The 20,819-nt window shown below is 42.6% G+C and overlaps 2 protein-coding genes across 2 annotated transcripts; one reads left to right on the top strand and one right to left on the bottom strand.

Moving 5' to 3' along the window:
- Positions 1–266: 266 nt before the first annotated feature.
- LOC114432565 (uncharacterized) lies at positions 267–1,265 on the bottom strand. Its single transcript, XM_028400642.1, has 4 exons — positions 1,166–1,265; positions 940–1,046; positions 568–846; positions 267–416 (listed from the first exon to the last, which is right to left on the bottom strand). The coding sequence occupies exons 1-4, from the start codon at positions 1,263–1,265 to the stop codon at positions 267–269; spliced, it is 636 nt and encodes a 211-aa protein (XP_028256443.1).
- Positions 1,266–15,588: 14,323 nt separating this feature from the next.
- tmbim4 (transmembrane BAX inhibitor motif containing 4) lies at positions 15,589–19,610 on the top strand. Its single transcript, XM_028400465.1, has 7 exons — positions 15,589–15,810; positions 16,522–16,630; positions 16,961–17,066; positions 17,513–17,546; positions 17,620–17,737; positions 18,131–18,176; positions 19,042–19,610. Exons 1-7 carry the CDS (start codon positions 15,720–15,722, stop codon positions 19,246–19,248), a joined length of 711 nt encoding a protein of 236 aa, XP_028256266.1. The 5' UTR covers positions 15,589–15,719; the 3' UTR covers positions 19,249–19,610.
- The last annotated feature ends 1,209 nt before the right edge of the window (positions 19,611–20,819 follow it).

Below are 20,819 nucleotides of genomic sequence, written 5' to 3'. Positions count from 1 at the left end.
TCCTTCATCATCACTCAAGTGGACCTGCAACATTGATGAAATGACAGCATACAAATCTTAATCTCAACATTTCATGACACCCTTGTAAAATATATCGCCCATTTCATAGCTACATGCTGTACTTACACCATCCCTGCTCCACATCTCTAAACGCTTCAAAGGAAACGAGGGCGCAATGGAGTAGTAAGTCACCCCTGTAAAAAAAGAGTAAACATATTTGTTGCCTGTTTACTTTTCTTCACCACACACCCTTCTTCATAACACAATTACAAAGGGTTCCTATCTTTCGCTACATTGCATTTGAAATTCTTGCCCAACGTACCCAGGCGTGCTGCCACACGGCGAAACTCTTGACGCACCACGTCCTGATAAACTGGATCCACAGTCAACCGTGGGGGAAAGTCCACAACACAAACCTACAAAAAATAACATTTGATCACACTGCCATAATTGACATCTAACAACCATGCTCATTACACTTAATCTACATAGTTTTGCTACCTCTCCAACAATTGCCCACCATTACTATGACAACCATGACCTAAGACTATATCACATGATAGTTACCTTTGGCCACCGACTACAGGCACATGCCACCAAGTTTGCAAAGCTGGCCCCTGCCTCCTCAAAGGTCCTACTGGATGTAAGGTTGTTGCTTGGGGCCAACAGACAGACTGCGTCTGGTGTTCGAGGCACATCAGCATGAAGCAGTTCCGCTGTCAACTCTGCCGCTGAGGCCCCAGGCGTGCACATGACTCCAAAGGACATAGAATCCTTGTCTAACATGATTGGCACAATGCCATCTGCAATGGCGCGCAGATGGGAATCTCCAACAAGCAGAACAAACTGCAAACACAAAAACCAACATATTTTCAGACATACATACTTTTTTTCACATCAGCACAACCTGTTTACTTGCAGTTTCTATAACAACAATACCTTTTCATTTGGAGATTCAGGTGGAATGCTCAGCTTGTGACTCAAACCAGTCACAGCAGACCTTGGCCACCTACGCACTCTGTGCCGGTGACCTGTGCCGCGCCGGTCTGCACGAAACATTTAGGTTGTTACACCACTTATCACAACATACATGCCATAAACACCAATCTTGCATAAAACTGCAACCTTGCACACACAAACAAAATATGACTGCAACATTGCATACTTGCAACTTCCTCTCTGGGAGGCTGTGGAGGTCCAAGCTCCACCTGCTGCTCTCCTTCCCTCCTCCTCGCTGCCTGAGAACGCCGGGTAAACCTTGGCATCTGTAATGTACAAAACACGTACCTTACTGGTGTCCATTCCACACACCGAGGACAACATTCACATAACATGTAGCTTAACTTCACCACAACCATTCTAATTATTACAATGACAATACCAGCACTGGTGGAGGTAACACCTCTAAGACTATGGAGCAGCTGCCAGACGTTTGTTACACTATAAGAAAGGATGTTTATTGCCCTCCTTGATCAATGGCCAGGGCAACAGCAGCTGCTTTTTACATGTCTATGAGCACATGGTGATCTTAAACTTAATGTCATCAGAAGATATAGGGACTGCAACTCACATTCTGCATTGATTCTACATCAACAGAAAGTACTTCCAGTGTGCATTATTACCAACGCGGTGTCATTGCTAGATAGTTTATCTGCCTGCTGTATTATCCGCTCCACTCTTGTCTACCCTGTACTGTGGCATGCTGCGCATGCGTGACCGTGTCTGCGTGCGTTCATGTTTTGCACGCAACACTTTTACAACTGTATCTATCCACTCCATAAATGCACAACATGCTTCTGGCCTATGTGGCATGAACATCGTTACACCACTGCGCCTTTATGTAACAGACAGTAAATAATGCTACTTCTGTTTTTGTAAGCTAACATACAGCTACCCTTCTACAACAAACAAACACACACCTATACTCACCGTGTTATTCTGCACCGGTCCTTCGTTGAAGAAAATCTTCAAAGACGTTGTGTATGTAATGTTTTTAGTGTGTATGTGTTTTTCGATGTATTGAAATTGCGTGCTAAATCGCTCGCGGAGTCGCTCCTCAGTATTGCTTCTGCTCACCACAGATGCTCCTGAAAGCAACAGAGGGCCACGGCGCGCTCAGCCCTTGACTTACCTGTGTGGGCGTAACCTTGCAAGAGGCGTTGTGTTCTGCAACCTCATCCACCAATCACACCTCAATATTTTTCTGCGCGTTTACAGAGTGGGAGATGTGATTACCTACAGTACTTTCCATGTCTTTAACAGGATCGCCATGAAATTGCAAACGTTTGTAGAGCTAACGCTTGTGATGCTGACGGTTTTTACATTTTTTTTTTACTTCTTCGGATTGGACACACGAAGCAGTTTGTCAGAGGGTGCAACCCCCATTACAATACATGGGATCTGCCCTGAGAGGCAGAAAAGGAGTTTGACAGCTGTCTGTCCACGCTTTACACTGACAGCTTACCATGGTGACAGGCTGACACACGGAAGCATGCAGAGGACTCATCTTATGTTCAGATTAATTCAGCTGTTGTCACTGCTGTTGTATGACTGATTCAGCTCATGTTTCATGTTTTGAGCATATGTTCAAGGTAATTCAGCTCTTGTTCTCTCATTCCGCTTCTGTGATTAATTCTGATGTGTTTTTATGAATTACATTCAGATCTCACATCAAAGAGTTCAAAGCAATCACTCAAGTAAGCCTTCAGAGCAATGCTTCAGCTGCTGCAATCAAACATGCATTTTCTTCAGGAAATGCTTTTTCTAGGTTGTACTGTATTCTGTTACATTATTCCTTTTGAAGGCCATGTGTGTTATTACAAAGACTTTAAGGAACTAGGAAACACAATGGCAAAATTGTGAAACCTTGTGTTGTACAAATTCTGATGCTTTGTCAAGAGTTCTTTTGCACACCCTCTGTTTGTATAGACTATGCTAATGTCTTCCTGTGTGTCGTTTGCAAAGGTTTCAGATGATAAGCTGTTGTCTGCCACAATGATGCATAATGCTGGATATTTGCATAACACTGAGGTGCTGCCATCTGTCTGGTACTTCTCATGTCATGTGTTTCTAGGACAAGACAATACAGAGTACTTGTGTATATACAGATGTTTAGATGTTTACCAAACATTTAGGAGATATGAACATTATGGAAACAATGTGTCCACAGACACACAAAACACACACATGTATAACTTCAAATTATGCACATACCTTGTGCATGTTATGTGTTTATGGGCATGGAAGTGACAGTATAGGCCTGTTTATTTCTGCCTTTAACACCAACTATGACATTACACTCTACAGTAGCTTCAAAGCTATCAGGAAATATGTGTTTCATGCACTACAACTGCATACATCTCTGCCTTTTTCCAATGTTTTCTTAAACATGACGTTGGTGAATGAAGATAAATAATGACTGATTATTCTTGTGACACAGGGATACAGTCAAACTGCACAGCACAGTGTACCTTGCTAAAAGCAGCGTGTTTACTTGCATTGCTTTGTCATGCACTTCTTGCCACTTATTGTGTTTGTAACGACTATGGAAATGCACTAATGGGTTGCCATTAGCCAGGTGTGTACTTGCCAGGTTTCTGTCTGGCAAGTTCTCAGCTGAATGCAGGCTACTTGTATCACAGAGATGTGTACTTATTTTTTCTGGCAAGTTTGTACCACAACTGCTGGTGTGAATAAAGCACAGCACATATGTCCACATGCAAAATGTCTATATACAATGTTGTGATCAAACAAACCTACACAGTCTTACTGTATTTACATGTGCAGTCAAACACACCGTGTCCACTATGGCAACTGCTTAGGTACTCTTACTAATCATACAGAGGTACTGAGGAGTAGAAGTAATACTGAATGCAGTTTTTGTTTTTGATGCGCTGGTATGCTACTCTGCAAACACACACACATGAGAGAAATCTACGAGATCTGACAAAACAGCTAATGTGACCAAGATGGACAATGAACAGTACCGTGTGTAACAATGTGATGAGAGCCTTTAGAACATTTGTCAGTACCTCGCATGTGTTTTTGGAATCTGGTGTGAGTCATGACGTCAAAGATTGCTGTGGTAAAACACATGAGGACTTGTTATTGGTGATAAAAAAACTAGGTTAGTTGTATGGGCACACTCTGATGACACTGTTACATGTAACACTGGACAAAGCCAGTGTGTTTCATATGTAAATGTTTTGACACAATGTCTGCAATGATCTTTCTTGGGATTGGTTGCCTGGAAAAAAGTGATGGCACAGTCGTGGAGGAAAGGATAAAAGGCCAAACATCTGTGGCCAGCACATACAGACAACAGCTGGAGACTTGGACCGAAGAACCCCAAACGAAGAAGCCCAAGACGACACATTTTTGCAAAAGCAGGTGAGAGAAATGTCTGTGTTTTTTGAGTGTTATAGACATGGAGTGCTGGTGTGCATGAGGGCATTAACCTGCTGGGCAAATGACGATACAGTGGTACTTGTTGTACTTACATGGGAGTCTGGTACTTACAACAGTATGCCAGTAAAACACAGTTTACTGCCAGAATATATATACAGTTTTTGTGCTCAGGTATAACAATAGGTAAAACCTGGTATGTGTAACACATGGTGTCGCTTCAGCTGTTTGGGGGACGTATTTGTCATATTTGTGTATTGTGTTGTTGTTCTCAGGAAATTTGGTCTGTACCACCAACTGTTGTGAGTCTGTGTAGATATTTGCATGCTCTAAAAAGTTGTGTCTGTTGTGTTTTCTTTAGTTAACATGGCTTCACCCGCTAAGTGGCCTAGACTAGCCACCAGTGCTAACAGGAGCATTACACACAAAGTCCATCTGCTCTATGTAAGTATAGACAAAGGCAAGACTAAAATCTCTGACATTACATGATGTATGTATAATGACGATGTTATGGTGTCACTATTCCACACAGTACACTGTGGCGGATGAGTCACTACCACGAGCAGACGCCCAACAAGACGTTGCCATAATTGGACAGGAGCTTACAGAGCACCTCTCCACAGTTGAGCGACGTGAGAGGGCCTCTGACCAACAGTTTTCAGTACTGCGCACACTATACCAACAACAACAAACTCACATTGACAACCTCACAAGACGCTTGGATGCAGCAGAGGCACAGCTGGCCTTTGTCCTGGATGGTATGTTGCCCAGTAACAGTTAACACATGCATACATGACTACCTACTGCAACGTAAAACTGTGTCATCTCTGTGATTGCAGAACAGCAAATTGCACAGAATGATGCAGCCACACAATGCGACCTTGACGTGGAGGAGGTCACAGTTGAAGTAGATGCACAGGCAGAGTAAAAGCAACCTGCCCCACTTCACATCACTCCTGTATATAATGTATATTGTTTTGCGTGTTTTGATTTGTATTTAATAAAAATGTTTGCTGTGGTTACATGTGTGTCCTGAATTAGCTGGTGGTGTCAACAGTCCATAACAGTGGTACTGTAGTGGTGGTGTAGATACACTGACTTTTTACAAGTACTACAAAACATCACAGTAGATAAAATACACTATGCTGAAATAACCTGGTTGAAATGCTGCTGTCGCTGTAGAAAAACAAATACAAAGTATCAAGACTCACAATGTACACGTCAAACTAGGCAGATGATACAAACTGTTGTGTAAGCATGCTAAATATTATACATACAATCACAAGGTGGAAAAATGTTCTCCTATAAATATAGACTCCCTATACAGCTGATTATGTCTGTTTTAATTAGGGCCCGAGCACCGAATGGTGCAAGAGCCCTATTGAAACCCTTAGGATTATTATTTTGCATTTTTTTTTCCTTCCCCCCTAAGACCGCATTTTTGGGGGCCGTAACATGCCCAAAAACTAACCAAACTTGGTAGAAAAATTCATTCGCCCGAAAAATTTTGAAATTTCCTGACTTTTGAAAAGCACATAGGAAAATGGCTCTATAGCGCCCCCAACGCGTAGCCCCTCTGGTGGGTTTGACACAGGATTATGAAAATTCGCACACATATGTATCACCTCAACACGCACAAAAAAGTCTCTTGGACCCCCCCTCCAAACCCAAGAGGAAGTCCGCCATTTTGACTTTTGTGGCCAGTTTTTGCCTATTTGTGACCCTGCTACACAACTTTTCACGCCTCACATACTTCAAGCAATTGAGCTTAAATTCACTGTGTCCACTCAGGACACCATAGGGAATAGACGCATTCCAAAACTCTTTCAAAAGTATTACCGTGTGGTGGGGGAGTGGCCTCAAAGTTGACCGTTCCCCATTACAAAGGAACTCGCTGTGTTTTATGCAGTACTACCCATATACTTCATGCCATGTGGACAAAATCTTACAGTACTGCTATGGACCCGAGTCTGAACAGATATATATGCTAATAGGATGATACGGTCATAGCGCCACCTACTGGTAGCAGGAAAGTTTGGTTGTAAACATGTGTCTGTTGTATATCTGTGGAAATGAGAGGAGGAGAGCATAGGACAGGACAGTATAGGAGACGACAGCATAGGAGAGAAGACTGCGCTGACCCCGCGGACCGCAAGGTGCGCGAGGGCCCGCAATGCTGCTTGCAGCTTTAATTAGGGCCCGAGCACCGAATGGTGCAAGAGCCCTATTGAAACCCTTAGGATTATTATTTTTTTTTTTTTTTTTTTTTTTTCCCCCTCCGAGATCGCATTTTTGGAGGCCTTAACATGCCCAAAAACTCACCAAACTTGGTAGAAAAATTCATTCGCCCGAAAAATTTTGAAATTTGCTGACTTTTGAAATGCACATATAAAAATGGCTCTATAGCGCCCCCAACGCGTAGCCCCTCTGGCCGGTTTGACACAGGATTATGAAAATTGGCACACATATGTATCACCTCAAGACGCACAAAAAAGTCTCTTGGACCCCCCCTCCAAACCCAACAGGAAGTCCGCCATTTGAAGGTTTGTGGCCATTTTTGGCGATGTGTGACCCTGCTGCCAAACTTTTCACGCCTCGCATACTTCAACGGATTGAGCTGAAATTCGCCGTGTCCACTCAGGACACCATAGGGAATAGACGCATTCCAAAACTCTTACAAAAGTCTGACGGTGTGGCCGGGGCGTGGCCTCAAAGTTTGACCATTTCTGAGGACACAGAAAGTCTCTATAACTTCTTCGTTTTCTGTCTGATCTGTACGAAATGTCACATGTATGATCAGAGTCTGACCCTAAACACATCTATACAACAATATTGAGGCTTTGACAGAGCGCCACCTACTGGCTACACAAAATGTTGTGTTTTCATAGGTTTTTCTGCCTGCCCCCCTGGCCTGTTTTGAGTAGGGTCATGAAAATTGGCACACATGTGTATCACCCCAAGATGCACAAAAAAGTCTCTTGGACCCCCCCTCCAAACCCAACAGGAAGTCCGCGATTTTGAAATTTCTGTTAATTTTTGGCGATTTGTGACCCTGCTACAAAACTTTTCACGCCTCGCATACTTCATCCAATCAAGCTGAAAATCACTGTGTCCACTCAGGACACCATAGGGAATAGACGCATTCCAAAACTCTTACAAAAGTCTTACGGTGTGGTGGGGGCGTGGCCTCAAAGTTGACCATTCGCCATTACAAAAGAACTCCCTGTATTTTTTGCCCTAACGCGTAGCCCCTCTGGCCAGTTTGACACAGGATCATGAAAATTGGCACACATGTGTATCACCCCAAGACGCACAAAAAAGTCTCTTAGACCCCGCCTCCAAACCCAACAGGAAGTCCGCCATTTTGACTTTTGTGGCCATTTTTTGCCTGTTTTTGACCCTGCTTCAAAACTTTTCACGCCTCACATACTTCATGCAATTGAGCTGAAATTCACTGTGTCCACTCAGGACACCACAGGGAATAGACGCATTCCAAAACTCTTACAAAAGTCTTACGGTGTGGTGGGGGCGTGGCCTCAAAGTTGACCATTCGCCATTACAAAGGAACTCCCTGTATTTTTTGCCCTAACGCGTAGCCCCTCTGGCCAGTTTGACACAGGATCATGAAAATTGGCACACATGTGTATCACCCCAAGACGCACAAAAAAGTCTCTTAGACCCCGCCTCCAAACCCAACAGGAAGTCCGCCATTTTGACTTTTGTGGCCATTTTTTGCCTGTTTTTGACCCTGCTTCAAAACTTTTCACGCCTCACATACTTCATGCAATTGAGCTGAAATTCACTGTGTCCACTCAGGACACCACAGGGAATAGACGCATTCCAAAACTCTTACAAAAGTCTTACGGTGTGGTGGGGGCGTGGCCTCAAAGTTGACCATTCGCCATTACAAAGGAACTCCCTGTATTTTTTGCCCTAATGTGTAGCCCCGCTGGCCAGTTTGACACAGGTTCATGAAAATTAGCACACATGTGTATCACCCCAAGACGCACAAAAAAGTCTCTTGGACCCCGCCTCCAAACCCAACAGGAAGTCCGCCATTTTGACTTTTGTGGCAATTTTTTGCCTATTTTTGACCCTGCTTCAAAACTTTTCACGCCTCACATACTTCATGCAATTGAGGTGAAATTCACTGTGTCCACTCAGGACACCATAGGGAATAGACGCATTCCAAAACTCTTTCAAAAGTATTACCGTGTGGCGGGGGAGTGGCCTCAAAGTTGACCGTTCGCCATTACAAAGGAACTCGCTGTGTTTTATGCAGTACTACCCATATACTTTATGCAATGTGGACAAAATCTTACAGTACTGCTATGGACCCGAGTCTGAACAGATATATATGCTAATAGGATGATACGGTCATAGCGCCACCTACTGGTAGCAGGAAAGTTTGGTTGTAAACATGTGTTTGTTGTATATCTGTGGAAATGAGAGGAGGAGAGCATAGCACAGGAGAGTATAGGAGACGAGAGCATAGGAGAGAAGACTGCGATGACCCCGCGGATCGCAAGGTGCGCGAGGGCCCGCAATGCTGCTTGCAGCTTTAATTTTTTTTTTTCTTCCTTCCCCCCCTTAGATCGCATTTTTGGGGGCCTTAACATGCCCAAAAACTCACCAAACTTGGTAGAAAAATTCATTCGCCCGAAAAATTTTGAAATTTGCTGACGTTTGAAACGCACATAGGAAAATGACTCTATAGCGCCCCCAACGCGTAGCCCCTCTGGCCAGTTTGACACAGGATTATGAAAATTAGCACACATATGTATCACCTCAAGACGCACAAAAAAGTCTCTTGGACCCCCCCTCCAAACCCAACAGGAAGTCCGCCATTTTACCTTTTGTGGCCATTTTTGGCGATGTGTGACCCTGCTGCCAAACTTTTCACGCCTCGCATACGTCATCGGATTGAGCTGAAATTCGCCGTGTCCACTCAGGACACCATAGGGAATAGACGCATTCCAAAACTCTTACAAAAGTCTGACGGTGTGGCCGGGGCGTGGCCTCAAAGTTTGACCATTTCTGAGGACACAGAAAGTCTCTATAACTTCTTCGTTTTCTGTCCGATCTGTACGAAATGTCACATGTATGATCAGAGTCTGACCCTAAACACATCTATACAACAATATTGAGGCTTTGAAAGAGCACCACCTACTGGCTACACAAAATGTTGTGTTTTCATAGGTTTTTCTGCCTGCCCCCCTGGCCTGTTTTGAGTAGGGTCATGAAAATTGGTACACATGTGTATCACCCCAAGATGCACAAAAAAGTCTCTTGGACCCCCCCTCCAAACCCAACAGGAAGTCCGCAATTTTGAAATTTCTGTTAATTTTTGGCGATTTGTGACCCTCCTACAAAACTTTTCACGCCTCGCATACTTCATCCAAATGAGCTAAAACTCACTGTGTCCACTCAGGACACCATAGGGAATAGACGCATTCCAAAACTCTTACAAAAGTCTGACGGTGTGGCGGGGGCGTGGCCTCAAAGTTGACCATTCGCCATTACAAAGGAACTCACTGTATTTATTGCCCTAACGCGTAGCCCCGCTGGCCAGTTTGACACAGGATCATGAGAATTAGCACACATGTGTATCACCCCAAGACGCACAAAAAAGTCTCTTGGACCCCCCCTCCAAACCCAACAGGAAGTCCGCCATTTTGACTTTTGTGGCCATTTTTTGCCTATTTTTGACCCTGCTTCAAAACTTTTCACGCCTCACATACTTCATGCAATTGAGCTGAAATTCACTGTGTCCACTCAGGACACCACAGGGAATAGAAGCATTCCAAAACTCTTACAAAAGTCTTACGGTGTGGTGGGGGCGTGGCCTCAAAGTTGACCATTCGCCATTACAAAGGAACTCCATGTATTTTTTGCCCTAATGTGTAGCCCCGCTGGCCAGTTTGACACAGGTTCATGAAAATTAGCACACATGTGTATCACCCCAAGACGCACAAAAAAGTCTCTTGGACCCCGCCTCCAAACCCAACAGGAAGTCCGCCATTTTGACTTTTGTGGCAATTTTTTGCCTTTTTTTGACCCTGCTTCAAAACTTTTCACGCCTCACATACTTCATGCAATTGAGCTGAAATTCACTGTGTCTACTCAGGACACCATAGGGAATAGATGCATTCCAAAACTCTTTCAAAAGTATTACCATGTGGCAGGGGAGTGGCCTCAAAGTTGACCATTCGCCATTACAAAGGAACTTGCTGTGTTTTCTGCAGTACTACCCATATACTTTATGCAATGTGGACAACATCTTACAGTACTGCTATGGACCTGAGTCTGAACAGATATATATGCTAATAGGATGATATGGTCATAACGCCACCTACTGGTAGCAGGAAAGTTTGGTTGTAAACGTGTTCGTTGTATATCTGTGGAAATGAGAGGAGAGCATAGGACAGGAGAGTATAGGAGACGAGAGCATAGGAGAGAAGACTGCGATGACCCCGCGGATCGCAAGGTGCGCGAGGGCCCGCAATGCTGCTTGCAGCTTTAATTTTTTTTTTTTTTTTTTTTTTTTTTTTTTTTTTTTTTTTTCCCCCTCCGAGATCGCATTTTTGGAGGCCTTAACATGCCCAAAAACTCACCAAACTTGGTAGAAAAATTCATTCGCCCGAAAAATTTTGAAATTTGCTGACTTTTGAAATGCACATATAAAAATGGCTCTATAGCGCCCCCAACGCGTAGCCCCTCTGGCCGGTTTGACACAGGATTATGAAAATTGGCACACATATGTATCACCTCAAGACGCACAAAAAAGTCTCTTGGACCCCCCCTCCAAACCCAACAGGAAGTCCGCCATTTGAAGGTTTGTGGCCATTTTTGGCGATGTGTGACCCTGCTGCCAAACTTTTCACGCCTCGCATACTTCAACGGATTGAGCTGAAATTCGCCGTGTCCACTCAGGACACCATAGGGAATAGACGCATTCCAAAACTCTTACAAAAGTCTGACGGTGTGGCCGGGGCGTGGCCTCAAAGTTTGACCATTTCTGAGGACACAGAAAGTCTCTATAACTTCTTCGTTTTCTGTCCGATCTGTACGAAATGTCACATGTATGATCAGAGTCTGACCCTAAACACATCTATACAACAATATTGAGGCTTTGACAGAGCGCCACCTACTGGCTACACAAAATGTTGTGTTTTCATAGGTTTTTCTGCCTGCCCCCCTGGCCTGTTTGGAGTAGGGTCATGAAAATTGGTACACATGTGTATCACCCCAAGATGCACAAAAAAGTCTCTTGGACCCCCCCTCCAAACCCAACAGGAAGTCCGCCATTTTGAAATTTCTGTTAATTTTTGGCGATTTGTGACCCTCCTACAAAACTTTTCACGCCTCGCATACTTCATCCAAATGAGCTAAAACTCACTGTGTCCACTCAGGACACCATAGGGAATAGACGCATTCAAAAACTCTTACAAAAGTCTGGCGGTGTGGCGGGGGCGTGGCCTCAAAGTTGACCATTCGCCATTACAAAGGAACTCACTGTATTTATTGCCCTAATGCGTAGCCCCGCTGGCCAGTTTGACACAGGATCATGAGAATTAGCACACATGTGTATCACCCCAAGACGCACAAAAAAGTCTCTTGGACCCCCCCTCCAAACCCAACAGGAAGTCCACCATTTTGACTTTTGTGGCCATTTTTTGCCTATTTGTGACCCTGCTTCAAAACTTTTCACGCCTCACATACTTCATGCAATTGAGCTGAAATTCACTGTGTCCACTCAGGACACCACAGGGAATAGACGCATTCCAAAACTCTTACAAAAGTCTTACGGTGTGGTGGGGGCGTGGCCTCAAAGTTGACCATTCGCCATTACAAAGGAACTCCCTGTATTTTTTGCCCTAATGTGTAGCCCCGCTGGCCAGTTTGACACAGGTTCATGAAAATTAGCACACATGTGTATCACCCCAAGACGCACAAAAAAGTCTCTTGGACCCCGCCTCCAAACCCAACAGGAAGTCCGCCATTTTGACTTTTGTGGCAATTGTTTGCCTATTTTTGACCCTGCTTCAAAACTTTTCACGCCTCACATACTTCATGCAATTGAGGTGAAATTCACTGTGTCTACTCAGGACACCATAGGGAATAGATGCATTCCAAAACTCTTTCAAAAGTATTACCGTGTGGCGGGGGAGTGGCCTCAAAGTTGACCGTTCGCCATTACAAAGGAACTCGCTCTATTCTATGTAGTACTACCCATATACTTCATGCAATGTGGACAAAATCTTACAGTACTGCTATGGACCCGAGTCTGAATAAATATATATGCTAATGGGATGATACGGTCATAGCGCCACCTACTGGTAGCAGGAAAGTTTGGTTGTAAACATGTGTTTGTTGTATATCCGTGGAAATGAGAGGAGGAGAGCATAGGACAGGAGAGTATAAGAGACGAGAGCATAGGAGAGAAGACTGCGATGACCCCGCGGATCGCAAGGTGCGCGAGGGCCCGCAATGCTGCTTGCAGCTTTAATTTTTTCTTCTTTTTGTTTGGCTGGAACATCATTGAGTGAACGTGCAGATCAGAGCAGAGGATTTCCTGAAGGATTTGGTTGATTCTGCAGCAAAACATTACCATTCATGGTGCAAACTGTTCCTCCTGCACAAACAGCTGAATTAAATGGCCAATATTTACATTCACTTTGGAGTTTATGTGATCACAAATGAATGAATGATGCTGCCGATGTTCAAATCAACTTAAAGTAAATGACGCCCCGGTCTTAAGGACATAAAGGGCTGGATGACCTCCAATGTTTTACTATTAAATTCAGACAAACATTAACTGCATGAAACCAAACTTAGAAATGAGGTGGAAACCAAAGGTAAGGATTATGCTAAGAGTTAAGGTCCATGGCTTTGGATAATCCAACCATCCAGCCCCTACCTACCTGACTTTTTTACATTGATCTCATAATAATGATGTTGGCCAATACAATCATATGCTTCGTTAATGTGACTAAATCAGGTGTTTTTGTCAGGGCTTAGCGAAAAAGAGGACACAGACGCAGAATGCGGTGCAGTACTCTGAGCAGAGTCTTTATTAAAAAAGGCCAGAAGGGCAAACAGTCCAAAGACTAAACACAAAATCACACTTGAGGTGGAAAAATGCAAAAAGCAAAACTTGATCTCTAACGAGAGTCCAAAGCACAACACAAGGCAAGGCAAAGTTACCAGGAGATCACGAGGTCAAGGCTGGTAATGTGCACCCACATTACCCAAAGTGACGAGACAAACTGGCACCGAGTGCAGGGAGGACGAAGACTAAATACACAGGGAGCAGGGTAGACAACTAGACGCAGGTGTGACACATGAGGGAGGATCACATAATCAGCGGGAGGAGGAGGGAGAACACAAGGAGGGGGAAGTCAAGACACCTGAAACGAGAGGAGAGTCAGTGATACAGAACTTAACAGGAAATACCAAAATAAAACAGGAAGTAACACAAACCAAATTCAACACAAAAGCCCTGGCTCAAACCTGAAACCCTGACAGTTTTGTTGGGCAGCTGTGAATAAGTGGGGGATTTTAGACAGCCTATCCCTCTCCAGGTGGCATGAAGTGATATATCCTCACTCATAATGAAGGATTGTACTTGTGTGCACTGAACATCATACACTTGGTGCGATGCATCAACCGTATGACTGGATGACATCTTTGATGGAGTCTGATGACCACTTCACTGCATGCTGCCCTTCCTACACTCCAACAGCAGTAGCTATACTTCCTGTATTGGCACTGAGCTTGTAAATGTTAAGACATTACAAACACAGGAACATTTGCTCTGAATGGTTCTGCCTCTGGCTAATGTAAAAACTGATATGAAGAAAGAATGATTGGATTATCGCTGCTATGTGTGCTGGTCGCCATGTCTTATCACAAAATGTAAATAGGCCACAGCATCATAAATATAAGCAGATGTGAAAGTTTGGCAGGTTTTCCTCGTGTTCTGTTCAGTGTATGAGATATTGTGTACTCACTGCCCTAACAGACTATTTATGGGACAACATTCCCGTTCAGTGTTCCTGTGAGTTTAGCATTATACTAAAATATCTAAAATTTTGTCATTGTAGTCTGGTCAGTGTGCATGTTTTTGTGTTCATATAAAGCTGATCAATATGTTTTGATAAGAGATATTACTGTCAGCCACCAACTAATATTTTATACCTTACAGTACCATACCTAACAAATTGCACATGCACAAAATTGCATCTTGTGCTATATTATTATTATTATTAGTTGTTGTAGTTGTTCAAATACAAAAGCCAACTAAGAAGTATATTAAGAAGATATAAAACTGTCATTATTAAATATTAATTTATCAATATTTATAAATATGCATTATTATTATTATTATTATTATTATTATTATTATTATTATTATTATTATTATTATTATTTAAAAATAAAGATTGCTAACAAAAGGCATCCCCATTGGTTGAGACACTGAAAGCTGCTGCAGCAGCTGGTTAAAAATAATTAAAAAGCGATATATAGATAATATAATTTAAAAAGGAGCCTAAGGCAGAAAAAACCCGAGTTATAAAATGGCAACGTATAAAAGTTTAATCTCATTGTACATGTGTATAGTGACAATAAAAGGCATTCAATTCTTTTCTATTCTAAAGTTCAAATAATTCAGGTGTTCACGTAGTGTAACCAAGAGTCCAGGAGGTGGCGCCAGATCGCCATGCAAAATAAAATTATTCCTGGTTGTTCACATTTTCATTTCCATTACAGCATCGATCATATATCAGAACTGAATTCACAGCAAGGCAAACATCCTTTCCCCTCTGTTACAGCTAATGTGACTGAAAACAACCTGTTGAATTATGTTAAGGCTCCGCGCTGGCTGTGAGTTCCTCGGATATCTGTCACAACAGAAGCTCTAATAATGCAGCTTTTTGGAAATCAAAATGGCGCAAGGGTTAATGACGTGTCACTCTTTGTGTCTCAATTGTTTTTTATATTTAAAAAGCCACGAAGAGGAAGCGGGCTGTTGTTTAACCCTTCTCCCTCCGTATATTGAAACACAATCATAAACCGTACCAGAATTAAAGTCGACGTTTTTACTGCAGGTTAGATACAATTCTTAACAAACTCTAGAGCGCCCCCTATGACACTGCGACTTCGCGCTAATGAGAATATCTCTGGTTACGTCCTTACGGTCTATGGTTACGTCAAGCCTGAACATCCTGGGAATGAGCCGTCATTTCGCATTTGTATGATAGCAGTGAAAAGAAGGAGTCCGTGAACCAGCGGGGAAAACGCCGAAAACAACCATGAGCAGTGAAAAATACCCTCGGTCTTCAATTGAAGACGACTTTAACTATGGAACCAACGTAGCTACAGCCAGTGTCCAGATACGGATGGGTAAGTGTTTGCGTGGTTGCCTGTTAGCACGTCGCCTGGAAAGCTGTGGCTACCGTAACACTTCCTGTATTACAATTAATTTAACGAGCTAAATGGATGCAGGACGTGACACGGCGATGTTTACATCGAGGGCGATGTAAAATGTGCGGAGATGATAAAATGAGAGTAAACAGCCTTTCCTTTAATGTCTCGAGTGTACCCAGTGGCAAAATATGTTGTCAATATATTAGTGCAATAATGACACAACTGCAATGTGAACAAATTCACTGCAACATTTTCTGTTTCTGAATGTATATGACAATTTTGAAGAAACTCAAAAGCAGTTATAAAGATTATGTGGCGCTACAGTAAGTTGAGTTTCTGTCTTAAAACAAGAGCTAGACCGATATAGGATATAGGATATAGCATTTTTGCATTCTTTTTTTAAACAATTGATTCTGCCAGTTTGCTCCCCATATACCGAGGCCATAGTCCTGTTGGACTGCCACCCTCTCCCTCTACTCCCATTCTTCCTGTCTCTGTAGTTTGTTCAAGTTGTCTTCGCAAGTCTAGGTTTGGTTATGCAGGTCTGATCCCTCTTAGAGCCTGGAAACAGGTGGTCTGATACCGAGAATGTCTCTTGTTTAAATATGAGTGTTCAGATTTGCATCAGGTTTAAGCTATAATACTGTAATGTTGTGTATCTACTGTTTTTTGTTGTTGTTGTTGTAGGCTTTCTGAGGAAGGTGTACATCCTCCTGAGCTTGCAGATCATCTTGACTACAGCTACATCTGCTGTCTTCATGTTCTCTCAAACCATCAAAGATTTTGTTCATGGCAGGTGAGGATGGTCTGACTGTATAACCGAAATAAACAACTAAATTCTAAGAAGGTGCAAGAGCATCCTGGTCCACTTAACAGTAAAAGTGGGGATTTGTTTTTGTGAATTCTGATGGTTAGTACAAAAACACAACTTGAGTTTCTGTACTACAGAACACAATAAAAATAATAACATAAATGGTGTTAAATTGAGCAGTGTGTTTATATAAAACTGGTTGCAGCTGAACCTGGACTGGCCCACTGTGTTTCACTTTTTGATCTTGCTGCATCCATCCATTGATCCATTGTGCACATGTTTCAGTGACTGTGGTCTGGTTTCTTTCTTTTTCAGTCCGGCTATAGTCTTGGTTTCAGCTCTGCTCTCACTGGTTCTTCTGCTGGCCCTGGCCGTGTACAGGCACCAACATCCAGTCAACCTCTACCTGCTATTTATATTTGTAAGTTTTTTTGTTGTTTTTATTAGTCACCACATACATACTGTCATGCTTTGCTCTTTATATTTATTCAGCTGGTGCTGATGCATTGCCACCAAATAAATACAGCAAACTCCCCATGTAAGGAGTAGGAAGTGAATGGGTGACATCAGGCTCATCCTTAATAAAGTTAATAACAAAGCTGACATAGTAGTAAATGTTGTGCTAGCTGCTCTGTAGATGTGTGTGTTTTCTACTTCTTGTTAGTGCCCCTTTGCTCTGCCCTGGCTTTACTTATTTATATTTATATAATGTGAATCATTTCAATATTATAGTAGTAAACAATCCAATGTTAAATTACAAAGGAAACAGATGAGCTTGCATGTTATGGTGTAGGGCAGTGTTATGTATAATGGCTGCTCTTTGACACTTGGCTATGTATGTGCCACTAATTTTGTGTTGTTTTGCAGACTCTGCTGGAGGCAGTTTCTGTAGCCACAGCTTGTAAGTTGTTGTTTTTTGTTGTTTTTTTGATAGTTTGCCATTTTCTGAGTCCTGACAGGTTTTCTCTCCACAGTGACTTTCTATGAATACGCCACAATACTGCAGGCTTTGGTCCTGACTTGCTCTGTGTTTGCTGGACTAACAGCTTACACCTTTCAGTCTAAGAGAGACCTCAGCAAAATGGGAGCAGGGTGAGTCTCAATACTTGTTGCTACAAAGTCAGCGAGAAGAACACCTTCTCCATCTAGCTTAAGGGTGTTCTCACACTTGGTGAAAGAACCAAAATCCGTCCTCTTTAAGTGGACCAACAGAAAAAGGTCTTAGTTCTTATTTTACTTTATTATTTTTTTGTTATTCTTGTTGTCAACCAAACAGACCTAAGAAGCCAGAGCATGTATATGTGTGTCTACATAACATGAGTGCCGCTTTTGCCAATGGTAGTTGTTGTCAAATACTATAAGCTATAAGAAGTCTGTTCAGACAGTGTGAAAACACAGTGTGATGCAGGCAGTTGTCTGCCACTGTGGTTGTATGCTGGAGGCTCTCTCTACTAGAGCATGTCATGATCTGCTCTGTCTTCACAGACTTTTCTCCTGCCTGTGGATTCTCATCATCGCGGGCTTTATGAGGGTGAGTGGAGCTGCACACCTCTCTGTCTGCAACAGAGAAACCAGAATAGATCCAAGATTCAGAAAGAGAAACATTTTTAGGAAACAAAAAGTGGTTTTACATTGTATTATTATTAAAAATCCTAAAGGTAGGGTAGGAGATTTCATTCTGATGCACTTTTTGTTAAATTAGTGTAACTTCTCTTTACAATCCGATAGCAACCAATTAGTTCAGCAGTTTCAATTTAAAACGAAGAATATTAATCATCTGTGGAAGCTATAAAACACTAAAAACATCAGCCAATCCTCCGGGGGGACCCTATGCAGAGTATTGGCTGGTTGTCACTCTCTTCCTGCTCTGCGAGCACCAGAGAGGTATGTGCATGATGGCCGAAGTCACAGACCGCAGCTCATCTTCAGGTAATGCACGTCTATGTGATTGGAGGCGTGGCTTCGGGGTAAGCTCTGAGAGAGTGTTTACTTTCGAAATCTGGCTGACTCACTGAGTTTTCAAAATCTCCTACCCTACCTTTAATGGAATATTTACAAAGATACACAGAGGCCCTTTTCCAGCAACCATCACTCCTATGTTCTAATGGTATATTGATGATTAGAAAACTCCTGTGAAATTATGTTAGCACAGCAGACCTGTTATGCTGATCAGAGAAGCTATAGAACTGGCCTGGGGTCCCTCTTCCTGGATCTCTCTGTTTTAGTTTAGTTTTTACCTCCCAGCACCCTCCCATTGTGTTTGTTTTGTAATCATACACATACAGAGGAGTTTTATGTAACGTTACACAAGCTGCTGTATCACCCATGAAATATAATCTATATTCAGACCCATCATCATTGGCTTCTTCTGTATGCCGTGTCTGCTCTTTCTGCAGTTCTTCTTCAACAGTGACAGTACAGACCTGGTCCTGGCCGGAGCTGGAGCTCTGATTTTCTGCGGCTTCATTATCTACGATACACACTTGCTGATGAAGCAGCTCTCCCCTGAGGAGCACATCTTGGCCTCAATCAACCTCTACCTGGACATTGTCAACCTCTTCCTGCACATCCTGCGCGTGCTTGATTCTATGAAGAAGCACTGATCACAGCAAGTTGCTCTCAGACATGGTCATCAATCATCACGGCCTCACTCTGAACCTGTGATACGCACATGCTGGGATTATTGTTCATGTGCGTTTTCTGTGCTCACCCAGCTGTGATTTTAAAATTTTCACTTCTTAGAAGGATTGTGTTGTATATCTGCTAATGCTGTACTTAAGTCAATATAAGCTTCTTTCTAATTGGTGACAGTGGTTATGTTGGTTAAGTATAATTTTCTGACTAACTTTGTTATTTTTATTATAATTTATGATGAATTGTGGTGAGTCTCTTAAGCTGTAGACTTGTTAAGTATGGAACTGTTGATTCTGAAAATAAATGTCAGATTTTTGTTGTTACATTAAAAGTATGCTATGAATTACTTAAATAACTTTATATTACAAACATTCAGGCATGCCGATTCACATATGTGAAGGTTTAATAAAAAGGGAAAAGGATATAACTAATATACATAATAATTAAAAAAGTCACCCACTACCTGTGACAAAAGATAATTGCTGAGTAAACATTTCTGAGTAAATATTGAACTTTAAAGTCAGTGATCAGTTCACACTACCCGACTGCATCAAGAATGCATTCAAACACGTTTGATTGACATCGACTGAGGTCAGGTCAGGTCTGTTCCCTTCAAACGATAACAGATTTCAGCTGTCAGACTGGTTCTAACTGCTCGACAGGGAATTATGGGTAATATCAGGCGAAGCTTATAAGTCTTTATTGCTTAGTCTGCCCTCTCTGTTTTGCATTCTCATGTTATTCTCTCCACTCAGGTGATACATAACACTCTTACCACTAGGGCCTGCACTTCCTGCATTGTTCCATCAAGCCTTCATTGTGCCCAAAGTAGATACAACTGTAAAAAGCATATAAGGCTGATAGGTTATGGGGTCACACCAGCCACCGACAGCCTGATGCAGCACAGAGCCAGTCTGTCAGCACAAAACTAGGCGAGGCGCTCCAGAACTAACCTTGTCTTTACGAGATGCAGCGGGTTTTAGCTTTTAGTCAGGAAAGGAAATGCTGCCTCTTGAGGCGGCCATGATGACTCTTTGTTGACACCTGGAGAGAGCTGACTGGCAGAAAGGCACCGCACAGCCACTCATCTCACAGGCATATATGCTGTAGTTAGTAGTATAGTACTGGATAACATTCAGTTGTACATAATAACATTTGTTGATGCTTTCTTTTATCTCTAACCATAATAAGACACAGAGTGCATTTCACTTTCCCTTTTGGCTGCTTCTTTCTCTTTGGCTGTACCGCCCACACTTCTGTCACCACTGGATAAAAAACAAGTTTATGGAGCTATGTGTATCCATCATATTTACATATGGATGTACGATCTATCACAGCTGGTAACTTATGTCATTTCTGTAATATAACTTTTAGAATATCAAAGTCATGCATCAAAATTGCAAAACTGCTGCAACATAATTTGCTATAGTGATGCATATATAGAGTATCCATCCATACATTCTCTTCACTGACCTGACAGGGTCATGGGCAGCCTATCAGACTATCAGCGGGTGAGGTAGTGTGTGGTTAACAGAAACAA

This window comes from Parambassis ranga, chromosome 2 (assembly GCF_900634625.1).
Source record: "Parambassis ranga chromosome 2, fParRan2.1, whole genome shotgun sequence".
Taxonomy (NCBI): Eukaryota; Metazoa; Chordata; class Actinopteri; family Ambassidae; genus Parambassis; species Parambassis ranga.
Note: the sequence above shows the minus strand (reverse complement) of the source record. Positions and strands in the feature narration are given on the sequence as shown.